The sequence below is a fragment of the Macrobrachium nipponense genome, chromosome 12, assembly GCF_015104395.2.
Source record: "Macrobrachium nipponense isolate FS-2020 chromosome 12, ASM1510439v2, whole genome shotgun sequence".
In the NCBI taxonomy this organism is placed as follows: Eukaryota; Metazoa; Arthropoda; class Malacostraca; order Decapoda; family Palaemonidae; genus Macrobrachium; species Macrobrachium nipponense.
This window is the reverse complement of record NC_087205.1, coordinates 106,298,116-106,314,581: the sequence shown is the minus strand read 5'-3', so window position 1 is coordinate 106,314,581 and position 16,466 is coordinate 106,298,116. Positions and strand designations below refer to the sequence as shown.

Here is a 16,466-nt window from a genome sequence, read left to right as displayed (position 1 = left end):
TTTTATAACGCTAATATTATGATTGCATGATGGATGATGACGGCGGTCTCAGTTTAGGACTTGGCGAAGGCGACCGACGACGAAACAGCTGACTGACGGAAAGACGGCAAAATGATGCAAACAACTGTGTGGACCCGATTATCTCACGCTGCAAAGGTAACGGACTTTATGAATATCCTGGAGGTAATAGATCTTTGTAGTAATAATCAGACACTGTTTGAAAATACGGTTAGGTACGTGGAGTGCAAATGGTAGGCCGGTGCTTTAACTCTTTCCATGGTTACCTTTGGATTAGGTACCTAGGTAATCTACTTTGACAATTGGTTAATCGATTGATGTACTTAGCACCTCGCCTTATATCTTTTTGGGTCGCATTGAACATGACATTTTTCTATGATTATTAACGTCAATAGAGTACTTAGCCTATTACCTTCCTTTAAGGGGGGGTACGGCCCCCCCGGTCAGGCAACTTGTTCTACTAGGTTAGGTTAGGTTACGATCCTAACTTATATGTTACACTTCTAAGATTACCTTCCTTTAAGGGGGGCCACAGGGGGCGGAGCCCCCCGGTCAGTCAACATGTTATACTAGGTTAGGTTAGGTTACGATCCTAACCTAGGTATATGTTACATTTCTAAGGTTACCTTCCTTTAAGGGGGGGCACGACCCCCCCGGTCAGGCAACATGTTCTACTAGGTTAGGTTAGGTTAGGTTATTTCTGGCATACAGTTATTAAAGTAAATCAAAATACTAATATAGATTTAAATCAATGAAAAGTGCTAGCAAAAAAAAAAAAAAAATTATAAAATCCACTTATCCGTAGTCTGTTCCTCTATGGTTTTTGGCAGCCAGATGTACGACAAGGTTAGAAACATTGGATTGTATCTACTATAGAAATATCTGTAATTTTTCGGGGTATTTTGGTTGCAAAAAAGGGATAATATACATGAATTAAATTAAAATGTCTAAATAACACAGTAAAGTTGAACTAAATAACAAGTAAATTAAACAATTTAGGGAATAAAACTTTGCAGTTTCGTCGTCTGCTGTTTGTAACTGTGTTTGTGGCGTGCACACTTAGGAACCAGGAACAGCAACTTGTTTAAAGTGCAATGTGGAGTGAATTGAGACCAAAATATGTATAATAACAATCAAATAAGCACTGTGGAGTTTCAGTTGTGATGGCAGTAAGGATAAAAACCACCGATTACAAGGTAAAAATGAATTCAATTCAAACCATGACCCCGGGAATAACAAGTTTCATACTTTCACTAATATAGGCAACAAAATGTTGTTTTATTGTGCTGATTACAACTGCAATCTTGAGTAAGATCAATAAACGTCACATATATACACTAACATTGTTCAAATGAGTGCTGGGAAGGCTGGGGAAAGATGGTGTCCATCAGTGACCAGACCCTTCCATCCGCCATATTGGATTTCAAAGCTGCCTTGAAAACATATTTTACGAAGAGCGTCACATGCTTATTTTAGTTCGTATGGGACTTTCATATATCACATTATGTTAACAAAACTTCAATCTTTTGAATGGTATGCTTGGAGTTGTAATTGTATTCTTGTTTCACCAATTAAATATCGAGTGAATAAGACCCGTCCAGCGTGATGAGGGTTGGTCGTCCGTGATGTTTTACCCTAAATATTTATTGAATCATTGAAAACAATGAAAAAATGAGCATTTTATCTGCTTACAGAAGAAGAGATTGAAAAAAAACAATGGGAATAAAGGGGAAACCAGTAATCAGTTAACAGGGTTGTTAAGTAGTTTATTTTGCCAGTCAGTGCTTGCGCCGTCATAAACACCATTTGTCACCATAGTTACTGTGATTTTTCGGTCAGTGGCACTTGTCCACGAACGGAACCTTTGCTATTAACAGGGGCCTGCCCGTAATAATAACAATAATAATACAGAAATAGTAATACATAATAATAATAATGAACAACAGTGGGCTCAGCACTGATCATTGATGGACAACAACACTCATAATTTTTTAAATTAGCCTAGTACTGTATTGGACACAATTCCAACAGAAAGTAAAGAGCATTTAAAGATGGTAAATTCATATGAATACAGTTAAGTAAACAGAAACATGGTTAGTGGTTATGACAAATTGAAGGGAAGTACAGTTGCTAGGTTAGGGAATGCAACAGTGATCCTTGTTCAAAGTTCTAGTTGTTGGAATGTGACTTTTCTAGGTGTGTATGTATGTATGCGAATGAGATCATGTAGGGCTATACTAGGTAATAGCAGGAATATAGTTTTGCAAATAAAAAAATAAATAAAAAATTATACATTGTTAAAATGTCATGAAATATGCTTACAGTATTTCATATTGTCACGAAATGTGCTTATATTTCATATTAGAAGTTTGTACAAGTTCAGTTACTATGCTTTCAATTGTGCAACTTAAGAGATCAAGTGATTCACTAGGTACCAGTTTAATGAATTTCATACAATATTCATTCTTACAAGTAAAATTTTTATCTTTTGTATGGATAAGAGTACCTTTGACAAAGGTCATCAGGTCATTGTACCTGGGTAACAAGCGTCATAGCCTTGTCATCCTTTTCTAGTTATACATACTAGCCTTACTAAAAAAAATTTCCTGATATGTCATAAATGGTATTCAAATGTTTGATAAAGATTTATTTGAGGTGAGTCAGTTTTAACTTCCAGTTTTTAGACGAATAATGGTAAACAGTTAAATTAGTTCGAAGAAAAATGTTGAAATACTGGTGACAGTAGCCTACCTAAGGTGTAGACAGTTTGTGCCAATAATTAAATTTTAATCCTTTCATGAATTCATGATGGTTTTAGTGAAAGCTATTATAGGCAAAGTAATTTTCATATTTAATTGACATTAGTTTGCATGATAGGTTCTATTCAGCATACATCTTGTATGCATGGATGTTTATATTTATTCTTACTTAAGAATAGTTTATGTACTTGTATAGTAATTGTGCATGCTGTATGTCAGAGAATTAAGAGTTGCCATTTGTTTTGACAAGCATTTTTTGAGGGACATTGTGCAGAGTAATCACAGCTGGTTATACCAAGAAACGAGCAACTTTATTTTTCATACATTCAACTTACCTGTCAGATATATACATAGCTATCGACTCCGTCGTCCCCGACAGAAATTCAAATTTCGCGGCACTCGCTACAGGTAGGTCAGGTGATCTACCGCCCTGCTCTGGGTGGCAGGACTAGGAACCATTCCTGTTTTCTAATCAGATTCTCTCTGTTGCCGGTAGTATCAACATTGTTGTTACTTCCTCCTGACTGGAATTCTTTTTTCACAACGCTTTTGATCATCTTTCGACTGATTTTTGGTGACATACTTGCATCGTTGTTTGGCATTCGCTATCGTGGACTGTTTTTTGGACTTGGCTTTGGATTTTCGTGAATATGTCTAACTGTAGTGTTAGTTTCAGAGTGTGTGTGAATGAGGGCTGTAAGGTGAGGATTCCGAAAGCTTCGGTAGATCCTCACACTGCATGCAGTGGTTGTAGAATGGTTGAATGCTCGATTGAGAATGCATGTAACGATTGTGAGAAACTTGAGTGCGCAAGAATGGAAGAATCTAACTTCTTACTTGAAGAAGTTAGAGAAAGATAGAGAGAGGAAGGCGGTTTACAAAAGCCGGAAAATGTCTAGATCTCGTGAACTTCTATCTAGTTCTGTAGCTTCTTCTTCTGATAACTATGCCCATTCTATTTCAGCCCGTTCACAAGTTGTTAACCCCTCTGACTCTGCCTCAGAAATGGCGGAACTCAGAGCTTCCCTTCAGGAAATGCAGGAAAAAATGGCAGCATTGGAAGGTAAGAGAAGTGAATGTGGTTTCTCAAGTGATTTTAGTGTCCCCAGTGTGGTGGAGGGGGCGTCTGGTCGTCTCTGCGACGCTCCCAGGCCTAGACCGCTTCCAAGCTCCCTGGCCCAGAGGAGAAGGAAAGTCGAAAGCCTTACGGAGGTTGTGGAGAATCCCCAACGATCAGGCGTCCCTTCGGCAGAATCTATTACATCTCAGACTGCCAGGGACAGCTATAGGAAAAGCGTCCTACGAGAGTGCTTTTCGTCATCTAGTTCGCTTTCTCCGAGAAGAGGATGGAAGGAGTCGAAGCTTTCCTGTCCGCTGAAGAGGAATTGAAAAGAACCTGAGCTCAATTCTAGCCCCAAGCGCTTCTCTGAAGAAGATGCGCCTTCGGTAATAAAGAAGGCTAGAAAGGAGTTAGATCCTTGGACTGTAAGAGATCCTCGAGCGCCTTCCAGATCTCCCTCTCCTGATTCGAATGAGTCCTTGACCAGGAAAATTTTGATGAATATGCAGGAGCAATTAGCGTCTTTGGTAGGAGTACTTTCTAAAGAGCCTACTCGTAAGAAGGATGATAGGCTTCCGATTAAGAGATCCAAATACCGATCTCCTGTCAGGCGCAACGAGCCTTCCAGGGGAGGTGTCGCACAGGCGACCATCTCTGGGGGAAGCTGAGCATTAGACAGGAGAGAAGGGGAAAAGGAAGTAACTCCTGCCAAGCGTCTGGCGCCAGCTAGGAGCCAGGCACTAAGTAGGCGCAAAGAGCCTGAGTTTCCTGTAGATCGTTCAAGGACTGGAACTTCAACCAAGCAACAAGATCCAACTGGAGAAGAGGGAGCTCCTGATAGGAGTAGAGCGCCTGCTAAGCGCAATATACTTGCCAGGCCCCAGGAGTATTCTGAGCGAGATACTCCTGCTAAATACCAGGCGCATTCTCCACATGAAGAGCCTGATATCCGACAGGAGTCTTCCAGGTGTAGAACTATTATTCATGACTCTCCTAATGATAGACGTAGAGAGAGTTACTCTTAGTCCCTCTCCTATTAGAAGTGCTTCTTCTTTGGAAAGGAAGAGATCAAGGGAGGAGATAGACGAGAGAAGGGAGCCTTCTCCTTCCGAGCCTATTAATTTAGAAGACGTCTCAGAGGACGAAATCACTAACAAAGAAGGACTTTAATATTATAAAGTTCTTTCTTCTCTTCTCTTAGAGGAGTATGGAGATGCCTTGACTCCAGCCGCTCCTCCTTCTCCGCGCTCTCTTTTTTTAAGCACGAAAGCGCACAAGTCTTCATCCTTCCTGAAAATGAAGCCGGCCATATCCATGAAGAGGGCCCTACAATCTCTTGACTCCTGGATCAAGACAAAGAAGGAGTTAGGAAGGACAGTCTTTTGCATGCCTCCTGCTAAACTAACGGGTAGAAGAGGCATATGGTACGAAACGGGAGAGAATATGGGATTGTCTCTGCCCGTTTCAGCTGAGTCAGACTTCTCGAGTCTCGTAGACTCCTCGAGGAGACACGCCTTAAATTCGGCTAAAGCAACATGGGGTCTTTCGGAAATGGACCATCTCCTCAAGGGACTTTTCCACACTTTAGAAGTATTTAACTTCCTGGATTGGTCCCTTGGGATTCTTGCTAAGAAGTCCCATAAAAAGGAACAACTAAATCCAGAAACCTTACATAGCATCCTTACATGCATTGATAAGGCTGTTCAAGATGGATCGGCGGAAGTATGCTCCCTCTTTGGTGCGGGAATACTAAAGAAGAGGGCGGTTCACAGTGCTTTTCTCACTAAGGCCGTCTCTCCTTCGCAGAGATCCGCTTTATTGTTTGCGCCTCTCTCAGAACATTTATTTCCTTCTCAGTTGGTGAGAGACATTGCTCATTCACTAACTGAGAAGGCCACTCAAGATCTTCTCAGACAATCCTCAAGGAAGAATAGACCTGTGGCCAGTGAGGAAAAGAAAGCCACTAGGCCAGCTCAGCAACAGCAGCCCTTTCGAGGAGGCCCTCAGGCTAGATCCATCGCCAGAAGGAAGACAACAGAGAAGGGGAAGATCTTCCTTCCGTCCCTTTAAGAAGGGAAAATGAGAAATCTTTCCTCCAGACACCTGTAGGAGCCAGGTTACAGTTCTTTGTGGGAGCATGGGAAGACATAGAATCCGATCCTTGGTCGATGTCAATAATCAGGAAGGGTTATTATATCCCATTCAAGGACAGGCCCCCCTTGACAACATCACCGAGGGAACTGTCCGCCAGATACAGGGACCCTGTTCTGATGGATACTCTTCGTCAAATGGTGGAACAGATGTGGGACAAAAGAGCAATAGAACTGGTACTGGATCACAGCTCCCCGGGGTTTTACAATCGCTTGTTTCTCGTAGCGAAAGCCTCGGGGGGGATGGAGTACTGGATGTAAGTTCGCTGAACAAATTCGTAAAACAACAGAAGTTCAGCACGGAAACGTCTGCTTCAGTACTTGCAGCACTCCGTCAAGGAGATTGGATGGCGTCCCTAGATCTTCAAGACACATATTTCCACGTCCCGATTCACCATTTGTCGAGGAAGTACCTTCGTTTCATGTTCGAGGGAAGGATCTATCAGTTCAGGGCCCTGTGTTTCGGCCTATCTACGGCTCCCCAAGTCTTTACAGACTTGATGAAAAATGTGTCAAGACACCTACACATGAAAGGGATAAACGTCTCCCTATACCTGGACGACTGGCTCATCAGGGCCAGGTCTCGAAAGCAGTGTTTGGAGGATCTGTCAACAATCCTGGAATTGACGAAAGTATTAGGATTGATCGTGAACCTCAAGAAATCTCAGATGGTCCCCAGCTAGAACGTAGTCTGTCTGGGGATTCAGATGGATTCTCGGGGTTTTCGAGTATTTCCTTCTCAAGAGAGAATAAGGAAAGGCTGTTACACAGTATTGAACTTCTTAGAGAAAGAGAGCACTTCAGCGAGGGAATGGTTGAGCCTTCTGGGGACCCTTTCCTCGCTCGAACAGTTCTTTCCTCTAGGAAGACTACATCTCCGTCCGCTTCAGTTCTTCCTGAGAAGGAGTTGGAGTTGGAAGACAGGACAGCTCTCGAACACGTTTCCAATCTCTTCGGAAATAAAAGATCAATTAAGGTGGTGGTTGACCCCCTTAGAAGAGAACAAAGGAGTATCCTTGGAAGTACGGAACCCAAACCTGACGTTGTTCTCAGACGCGTCGGAGACAGGTTGGGGTGCGACCTTAGGATCCAAAGAAGTGTCAGGCACCTGGTCGGAAGAACAGGTGTCATGGCACATAAATTGCAAGGAGCTATTAGCAATTCACCTTGCGCTAAAGAGCTTCGAGCACATAGTCAGAGACAAAGTGGTACAGATAAACTCTGACAATACAACCGCTCTTGCTTATGTCAAAAAACAAGGAGAAACTCACTCTCTCGCCCTATACGAACTAGCAAGAGATCTGCTGATTTGGGCGAATCAAAGGAACGTAGTTCTCCTAACAAGATTTGTCCAAGGGGAGAGGAACGTGAGAGCGGACAGACTGAGCAGGAAGTTCCAGGTCCTTCCTACAGAATGGACCCTCCACTCGGAAGTCTGTCAGAGCCTTTGGTATCTTTGGGGGAAACCTCAGGTAGATCTATTCGCCACGTTTCTCTCCAAAAGGATAGACACATTTTGCGCCCTAGTAGAAGATCCCAGGGCTTATGCAATAGACGCCCTTCTCCTGGACTAGTCAGGGCTAGATGTGTACGCTTTTCCCCCATTCAAGATACTGGGGGAAATGTCAGAAAGTTTGTGGCCTCGAAGGGAACCAAGATGACTCTGATAGCCCCATATTGGCCATCCCGAATTTGGTTCACGGAGGTAATGGAGTGGACAGTGGACTTCCCCAGATCTCTTCCAAACAGGATAGATCTGCTCAAACAACCCCACTTCGAGAGGTACCATCAAAATCTACCCGCTCTTGCTCTGACTGCCTTTCGACTATCGAAAGACTTGTCAGAGCGAGAGGGTTTTCTCGCAAGGCGGCAAGCGCAATTGCCAGAGCCCGCAGATCATCTACTAGGCGAGTGTACCAATCGAAGTGGGAAGTTTTCAGAAACTGGTGCAGGTCGAAGAAGCTGTCCTCTTCCAATACCTCTGTGACCGAAATTGCGGTTTTATACATTTAACTTACCTGTCAGATATATACTTAGCTATTTGACTCCGTCGTCCGACAGAAATTCGAATTTCGCGCACACGCTACCTGTAGGTCAGGTGATCTACTTACCTGCCGCTGGGTGGCAGGACTAGGAACCATTCCCATGTTCTATCATATTTTTTCTGTCGGCCATACTGGCAACATCGTTGTGGGTATCTCCGGCTGGATTCGTATTTTGCATCGCAATTGATCTTCGTTTGGACTTCTCTGTGACGTATTTGCATTGATTGTACTGGCATACGCGATTGTGGACCGTTTTTGGAATTTGATTTGGATTGTTCAACATGATGTCTGATTCTGGAAATGTGGTGAGAATGTGTGTGAATGTGGGTTGTAAAGTTAGGATGCCGAAGGCATCGCTTGATCCTCATACTATTTGCAAGAAATGCAGGATGTATGAATGTTCTTTTGGTAATACTTGTAATGAATGCAAGGATTTGAGTGCGGAAGAATGGAAATCTCTAACCTCATACTTGAAGAAGTTAGAAAGAGACAGGGTGAGGAGGTCTTCTTCCAAACCTTTGTCTAGTTCTGTATCTAGCGGGGTTATCAGTAATATTATACCCTCTTTTCCTTTTACTGCCCCATCTAATGTACCTGCTCCTTTATTAGAACACACAGATTCGGCATCTGAGATTGCGAATCTTAAAGCCGCCCTTCGGAAAATGGAAACCAAAATGGCGGCCTTTGAAGGTAAGCAGTGTGATTATAGTGCTGTGGATAGTGATTTAAGTGTCCCCAGTGCAGTGGAGGGGGCGTTTGATTGTCTCCACAACGCTCCCAGGCCTAGACCTCTTTCAAGCTCCCAAGCCCAGAGGAGAAGGAATGTCGAAAGCCGTAAGGAGTGGAGGATCCCCAACAGTCAGACGTCCCTTCGGCATTTTCTGTATCGCCACAGAATGCCAGAGAACGCTACAGAAAAAGCGTTCTGCGTGAGTGTTTCTCCTCCTCGGAGAATTCTTCACCTAAAAGAGGTTGGAGATCGGCGGATCTTTCTCGCCTCCTGAAAAGACGTTTGGATGAACCCAGGATTACTAAAAGTCCTGAGCGTTTTCAAGAGGAGGACCATTCAGTAATCAAACAACCGAGGGTAGACAATAATGAAGAGACTAAAAGAATCCTTCGCACTATGCAGGATTCCATCACTTCTCTTGTGGGAGTTCTGTCAAAAGACCTCCCAGAAGGAAAAGACGATTTCCTGCCTATTAAGAAGTCTAGGCTATCGAGGGTTCAGACTCGCCATAGTAATTTGTCTTCCTCTGATTTGGAATCGGATTCATCAGCCTTGCATAGGCCGAGCAGGATCCGTTCTCCTGTCAAACGCAAGACGCCAACGAAACGCGTAGAGCCTTCCAGGCACGAAACGCCAGACAAGAGCGTCGAGTTTCTAGACGTGAAACGTCAGCCAGGCTTGAAGCGCCAGCCAGGCGCGAAGCGCTTTACAGACGCGAGTCGCCAGTCAGGCGCGTTCGAGCATTCCGCAAGCGCGAGACGTCAACTAGACGCGACGACGCCAGTGTGTATCGAGGCGCCAAGAAGACGCGAGCTTCGAGATAGGCGCGTGACGCCAACCAGAAGCAGGACGCCTCCCAGGAGCGAGGCGCCAGGCAAGCGCCAGGACGCTACGAGGCGCGAGACGTCAACAAGAAGCGTGACGCCTCTCAGGAGAGAGTCGCCAGGCAAGCGCGAGGACGCTCCAAAGCGGTTGACGCCAGCCAGAAGCATGACGCCTCCCAGGAGCGAGGCGCTAGGCAAGCACCAGGACGACTTCGACGGCGCGAGACGTCAACTAGAAGCGTGACGCCTCTCAGGAGAGAGGCGCGAGGCAAGCGCGAGGACGCTCCAAGGCGCGTGACGTCAACCAGAGGCGTGACGCCTCCCAGGAGAGAGGCGCCAGGTAAACGCGAGGACGCTGCAAGTCGCAAGACGCCAGCCAGAAGCGTGACGCCTCCCAGACGCGAGGCTTCTTCTAGACGTGAGGCCTCTACTAAGGTTATGGGGGACGGTTATTGGTTAGTAGTTCCTTCACCTACTAGAAAACATTTCTCTAGAGCGGCTTCTCTTGATAGAGAATCGTTCAGGAAAGAGCGATCTCCTTCTAACCTTGAACTATTGAAGAGATTTCTGAGGAAGAAGTTCAACTAATGAGGGACTTTCCAATTATAAAGTTTTAGCCTCGTTACTTCTTGAGGAGTTTGCGGATTCTCTTAGTCCTGCAGCTCCTCCTTCGCCGAGATCTCTGTTTTCGAGCACAAAAACCCCGAAATCCTCGGCTTTCTTAAAGATGAAACCGGCGATCTCAATGAAGAACCGCCTCCAGTCTTTAGATTCGTGGCTTTTATCTAAAAAGGAAACTTTGAGAACTGTTTTATTGCTCTCCTCCTCCAAGCTGACGGGGAAAAGAGGCATTTGGTATAAGACAGAAGAGGCGATGGATTAATGCTCCCCTCGTCTGCAGATTCAGATTTCTCGAGTCTTGTAGAGTCTGTGAGAAGACAGTCTCTCAATTCAGCAAAGGCGTCCTGGAGTATGTCGGAATTAGATCAGCACCTTAAGGGAATTTTTTCACGTCTTAGAGGTGTTCAACTTCTTGGATGGTCTCGTGGGGTGCTGGCTAAGAAGACGAGTGAGCCAGATTTTCTGGATCCAGAAAACTTTGCACAGTGTCCTATCTTGCATGGATAAGGCTGTGCAAGATGGTTCTGGTGAGTTGGCGGCTCTTTTTGATCTGGAATGTTAAAGAAAAGATCTCTTTACAGTTTCCTTTCTGACGAAAGGAGTTTCTCCTTCTCAGAGGTCCGCTCTATTATTCGCAACCTCTGTCAGAACATCTGTTTCCTTCATCTTTAGTGAAGGATGTTTCGAGATCCTTGTCGGAAAAGGCTACGCAGGACCTTCTTGTACAATCTACAAAGAAAAGTAGACCTTGCAGTTACGACTCAGAAGAAGGTGGCTCGGACTCTAGTGGTGCCCTTTCGTGGAGCCCCTTCAACTCGATCAACTTCGAAGAGAAGACCCTTCGACAAGCGAGGGAGGTCTTCCTTCCGCTCTTTTAAAAAGAGCAAATAGCAGCCATGTCCTCCAAGCACAGGTAGGGGCCAGACTTCAATACTTTCTGGATGCCTGGTCCGTAAGAGAAGCAGATCCTGGACTCTGTCTGTCCTACAGAAGGGGTACATCATTCCCTTCGTAGACAGACCTCCTTTGGCAACATCTCCGAAGGATTTGTCGACGAGTTACAAGGACCTGGACTGAACGAGACTCTCCTTCAGACGGTGGTGTCGATGAGGGACAAGAATGCAATAGAGCTAGTGCAAGATCCTTTCTCCCCGGGGTTTTACAACCGCCTTTTCTTGGTTCCAAAGGCTTCGGGGGGATGGAGACCCGTCCTAGATGTAAGCGTCCTGAACAGGTACGTGGAGAAAAAGAAGTTCTCCATGGAGACTTCAGCTTCAGTTCTGTCTTCCCTACGTCAGGGAGATTGGATGGTATCCCTGGACCTTCAGGATGCTTACTTTCATGTTCCTGATTCACACCCATCGTCAAGAAAATATCTAAGATTTGTTGTACAAGGACAAATCTTCCAATTCAGGGCCTTGTGCTTCGGCCTATCGACCGCCCTCAGGTATCACGTATCTGATGCGGAACGTGGCCAAATGGCTTCATTTAGAAGGGATAAACATCTCAATGTATCTCGACGATTGGCTAATCCGGGCCAAGTCGGAGAAACTGTGTTTGGAGGACCTACAGTCTACTTTGAACCTAGCAAAGACGTTAGGATTACTCGTGAACCTCGAGAAATCTCAGATGATCCCCAGTCAGAAACTTAGTCTATTTGGGGATTCGGATGGATTCTCGGGGTTTTCGGGCTTTTCCGTCCCAGGAAAGGATTGCTCGGGGATTACAGAAAATCTCGAGCTTCCTAGAGAAAGAACGGAGTTCGGTGAGGGAGTGGTTAAGTCTTCTGGGAACCCTTTCCTCACTAGAACAGTTCATTTCGCTAGGAAGACTCCACCTTCGCCCTCTTCAATTCTTCCTAAGAAGAATTTGGAGTTGGAAGAACGGGCAACTTTCAGACACTTTCAGTATTCCTCTGGAAGTAAAGAATCATCTGAAGTGGTGGATTTTTCCCTTAGAAGAAGAGGGCTTGTCTCTAGAAGTTCGGAACCCAAACCTAATCTTGTTCTCAGACGCTTCAGAGAAGGGATGGGGAGCGACTCTAGGGACAAAAGAAGTATCAGGCCAATGGAGGAAGGATCAGCTAGACTGGCATATAAACTCCAAAGAACTTTATGCCGTTCTTCTAGCTCTAAAAGCCTTCGAGACAGAGGTGTTAGGTCAAGTGGTACAGGTCAACTCGGACAACACCACAGCGTTCGCCTATATCAAGAAAACAAGGGGGAACTCACTCTCTTTCTCTGTTCCATATAACAAAAGAGCTGTTGTATTGGGCAAAAGAAAAGAAAGTGATCTTCTCACAAGATTCGTGAAAGGAGAGAAGAACATCAGAGCAGACAGGCTAAGCAGGTTAAACCAAGTTCTCCCCACAGAATGGACCCTTCACATTCAGGTGTGTCAAGCTCTGTGGTCCCTGTGGGGCAGTCCACATATAGACCTATTCGCCACCTACCTATCCAGAAGGATAGAGAACTTTTGCTCCTTAGTGGAAGACCCGAGAGCGATAGCGGACCTACAGTCTACTTTGAACCTAGCAAAGACGTTAGGATTACTCGTGAACCTCGAGAAATCTCAGATGATCCCCAGTCAGAACTTAGTCTATTTGGGGATTCGGATAATGGATTTCTCGGGGGGGCGGGGTTTTTCGGGCTTTTCCGTCCCAGGAAAGGATTGCTCGGGGATTACAGAAAATCTCGAGCTTCCTAGAGAAAGAACGGAGTTCGGTGAGGGAGTGGTTAAGTCTTCTGGGAACCCTTTCCTCACTAGAACAGTTTCATTTCGCTAGGAAGACTCATTCCTTCGCCCATCAACAATTCTTCCTAAGAAGAATTTGGAGTTGGAAGAACGGGCAACTTTCAGACACTTTCAGTATTCCTCTGGAAGTAAAGAATCATCTGAAGTGGTGGATTTTTCCCTTAGAAAAGAACGAGGGCTTGTCTCTAGAAGTTCGGAACCCAAACCTAATCTTGTTCTCAGACGCTTCAGAGAAGGGATGGGGAGCGACTCTAGGACAAAAGAAGTATCAGGCCAATGGAGGAAGGATCAGCTAGACTGGCATATAAACTCCAAAGAACTTTATGCCGTTCTTCTAGCTCTAAAAGCCTTCGAGACAGAGGTGTTAGGTCAAGTGGTACAGGTCAACTCGGACAACACCACAGCGTTCGCCTATATCAAGAAACAAGGGGGAACTCACTCTCTTTCTCTGTTCCATATAACAAAAGAGCTGTTGTATTGGGAAAACAAAAGAAAAGAAAGTGACTCTTCTCACAAGATTCGTGAAAGGAGAGAAGAACATCAGAGCAGACAGGCTAAGCAGGTTAAACCAAGTTCTCCCCACAGAATGGACCCTTCACATTCAGGTGTGTCAAGCTCTTGGTCCCTGTGGGGCAGTCCACATATAGACCTATTCGCCACCTACCTATCCAGAAGGATAGAGAAACTTTTGCTCCTTAGTGGAAGACCCGAGAGCGATAGCGGACCTACAGTCTACTTTGAACCTAGCAAAGACGTTAGGATTACTCGTGAACCTCGAGAAATCTCAGATGATCCCCAGTCAGAACTTAGTCTATTTGGGGATTCGGATGGATTCTCGGGTTTTCGGGCTTTTCCGTCCCAGGAAGGATTTTGCTCGGGGATTACAGAAAAATCTCGAGCTTCCTAGAGAAAGAACGGAGTTCGGTGAGGGAGTGGTTAAGTCTTCTGGGAACCCCTTTCCTCACTAGAACAGTTCATTTCGCTAGGAAGACTCCACCTTCGCCCTCTTCAATTCTTCCTAAGAAGAATTTGGAGTTGGAAGAACGGGCAACTTTCAGACACTTTCAGTATTCCTCTGGAAGTAAAGAATCATCTGAAGTGGTGGGGATTTTTTGTCCCCCTTAGAAAAGAACGAGGGCTTGTCTCAGAAGTTCGGACCCAAACAACCTAAATCTTTGTTCGCAGACGCCTTCAGAGGAAAGGGGATGGGGGTCAATTTTTTTTTTTTTTTTTGGGACGACTCTAGGGACAAAAGAAGTATCAGGCCAATGGAGGAAGGATCAGCTAGACTGGCATATAAACTCCAAAGAACTTTATGCCGTTCTTCTAGCTCTAAAAGCCTTCGAGACAGAGGTGTTAGGTCAAGTGGTAACAAGGTCAACTTCGGACAACACACAGCGTTCGCCTATATCAAGAAACAAGGGGGAACTCACTCTCTTTCTCTGTTCCATATAACAAAAGAGCTGTTGTATGGGCAAAAGAAAAAGAAAGTGGACTCTTTCTCACAAGATTCGTTGAAAGGAGAGAAGAACATCAGAGCAGACAGGCTAAGCAGGTTAAACCAAGTTCTCCCCACAGAATGGACCCTTCACATTCAGGTGTGTCAAGCTCTGTGGTCCCTGTGGGGCAGTCCCACATATAGACCTATTCGCCACCTAACCTATCCAGAAGGATAGAGAACTTTTGCTCCTTAGTGGAAGACCGAGAGCGATAGCGGTGGACGCCATGCTGCTGGACTGGTCAGGCCTAGATGCCTACGCCTTTCCCCCTTCAAAATGTTAGGAGTGGTGTTAAGAAAATTTGCGGCGGATCAAGAGGGACGAGACTAAACACTCATCGCTCCCTTTTCCGTCCGTCTAAGATTGGTTCACAGAGGTACAGGAATGGACAGTGGACTTCCCAAGATCTCTTCCACACAGGAGAGATCTTCTCAAACACAACATTTCGAGAGGTACCATCAAAACCTCCCCGCTCTCGCTCTGACTGCCTTTCGACTATCGAAAGACTTAGTCAGAGCGAGAGGCTTTTCAAGCAAAGCTTCAAAAGCAATTGCTAGAGCCCGGAGATCTTCAACTATTCGGGTCTACCAATCAAAATGGGATATTAATAAACATTACCTTAATATAATTTATCTAGCCCTAAATCCCCAAAAACCGCACCAAAATTTACCACATTGGCAACCCTGTTACCTCCTATTCTGTCCGCCAGTTGGCAACACTGTCGTTGACAGATACGAAAAACCTTCCCTCAAATCAGTTGTTAACGAGCGCCCGTGTTGTTTACATCACGGCCGCTCTTTATAAATTTCCTTAAACATTTTTGTGCCTTTAAAGCTTTCATTATTTGTTAAATGAGACTTTATATGAATTACCACTCACGCATTACATCACAAAATAGTGGAATTAACTTTGATTTCTGTAGTGGTTCTTATCTTAAATTACGAACTTTTGCGCGACCCGGAACTACTGACCTGTTCCAATTCACAATGGATTACCAAGAAATTACGATGCTTCCTTCTGCCAGCAACATCAGGAACTGCCCGGTTTGTGGGAGGCACGATGAGTAGCAGGGAGTATGAACCACATGATATTTGTAGCTCTTGTCGTGGACAGGTTTGTGACTTGACTTCTCGTTGTGACGTATGTAAGCCCTGGTCTGACGAGGATATGACTGCTTATATGAAACGCCAAACAATCTTGCAGCGTAAAGATCGGTTAAGGACAAAAGAAATCGATTGCTAGAACTGTATCTAACGAATTCTTTGACTTGGGCGCTCATGATTCTGGCTCTTCGGTTTCGGTATCGTACGACTCCGACTCCGAATTAATTGATGCTTTGCCCCCTGTACAACGGTAATTATTGAAGTTATTTTCTGATGTAGATTCGAAGATTTTGGCAATGGAAAACTACCTGGAAACAGAATTTTAAGAAATTACAGCTTAGTCTTAGATAGAGATATTTCTGCTAAGTTTAACAATCTGTCAGAGAATTTTCAAGAAGCCTTTACTAGAATGTCAACACACTTTTAGATTCATTTTCAGCTCCTCGTCAGGTACCTGTCGACAGCACCATGGGTAACGGTGCGACAGATACCCCGGCTTGTGAACCCCGTCGTGGGCGAAGGCCTAGGGGGGATCCGGTCGGGCAGGTGCCTAACGAATCTTTACCAACGTGTCCCCTGTTAGTCCCGTAACAGTGCCAAAGGGCGCTTATTTAGGAGAAGGGGGGAGGGATATTAGTGTCAGACCTAAGATAGCTAGTCGTCAGGATTTTACTTCAGAGGAAGTTTCTAAGTTAGGATCTGACGATGATGATGATGATGACGCGGATTCGTGTGATATTGATGTTTCCTCGAATGGATGTCATGATGTAGAATTCAAGAAACTTTTTTATTTAATTTTGAGTTTTCTTCCTCAGGCGAGGCCTAAAGAGCAGAAGCAGCCTCCGCCTCGTTGTATTACAAGGGAGTTTTTCTTGACGGTCCTTCCCGGTCACGGGAATTTTT

General features: G+C 44.9%; 1 protein-coding gene across 2 annotated transcripts in view; it reads left to right on the top strand.

Annotated features, from left to right (window-relative positions):
• Positions 1-16,466, top strand: part of LOC135224739 (dihydrolipoyl dehydrogenase, mitochondrial-like) — a 153,136-nt gene continuing 136,670 nt past the window's right edge. Inside the window, exon 1 of one of the 2 annotated variants that reach the window (XM_064264062.1) lies at positions 1-156. In XM_064264062.1, coding sequence (XP_064120132.1) covers positions 112-156 — 45 coding nt within the window. In that variant the 5' untranslated portion in view covers positions 1-111. Of the gene's footprint in view, positions 184-16,466 lie in introns of both variants that reach the window. The other variant, XM_064264061.1, reaches the window with a different exon arrangement.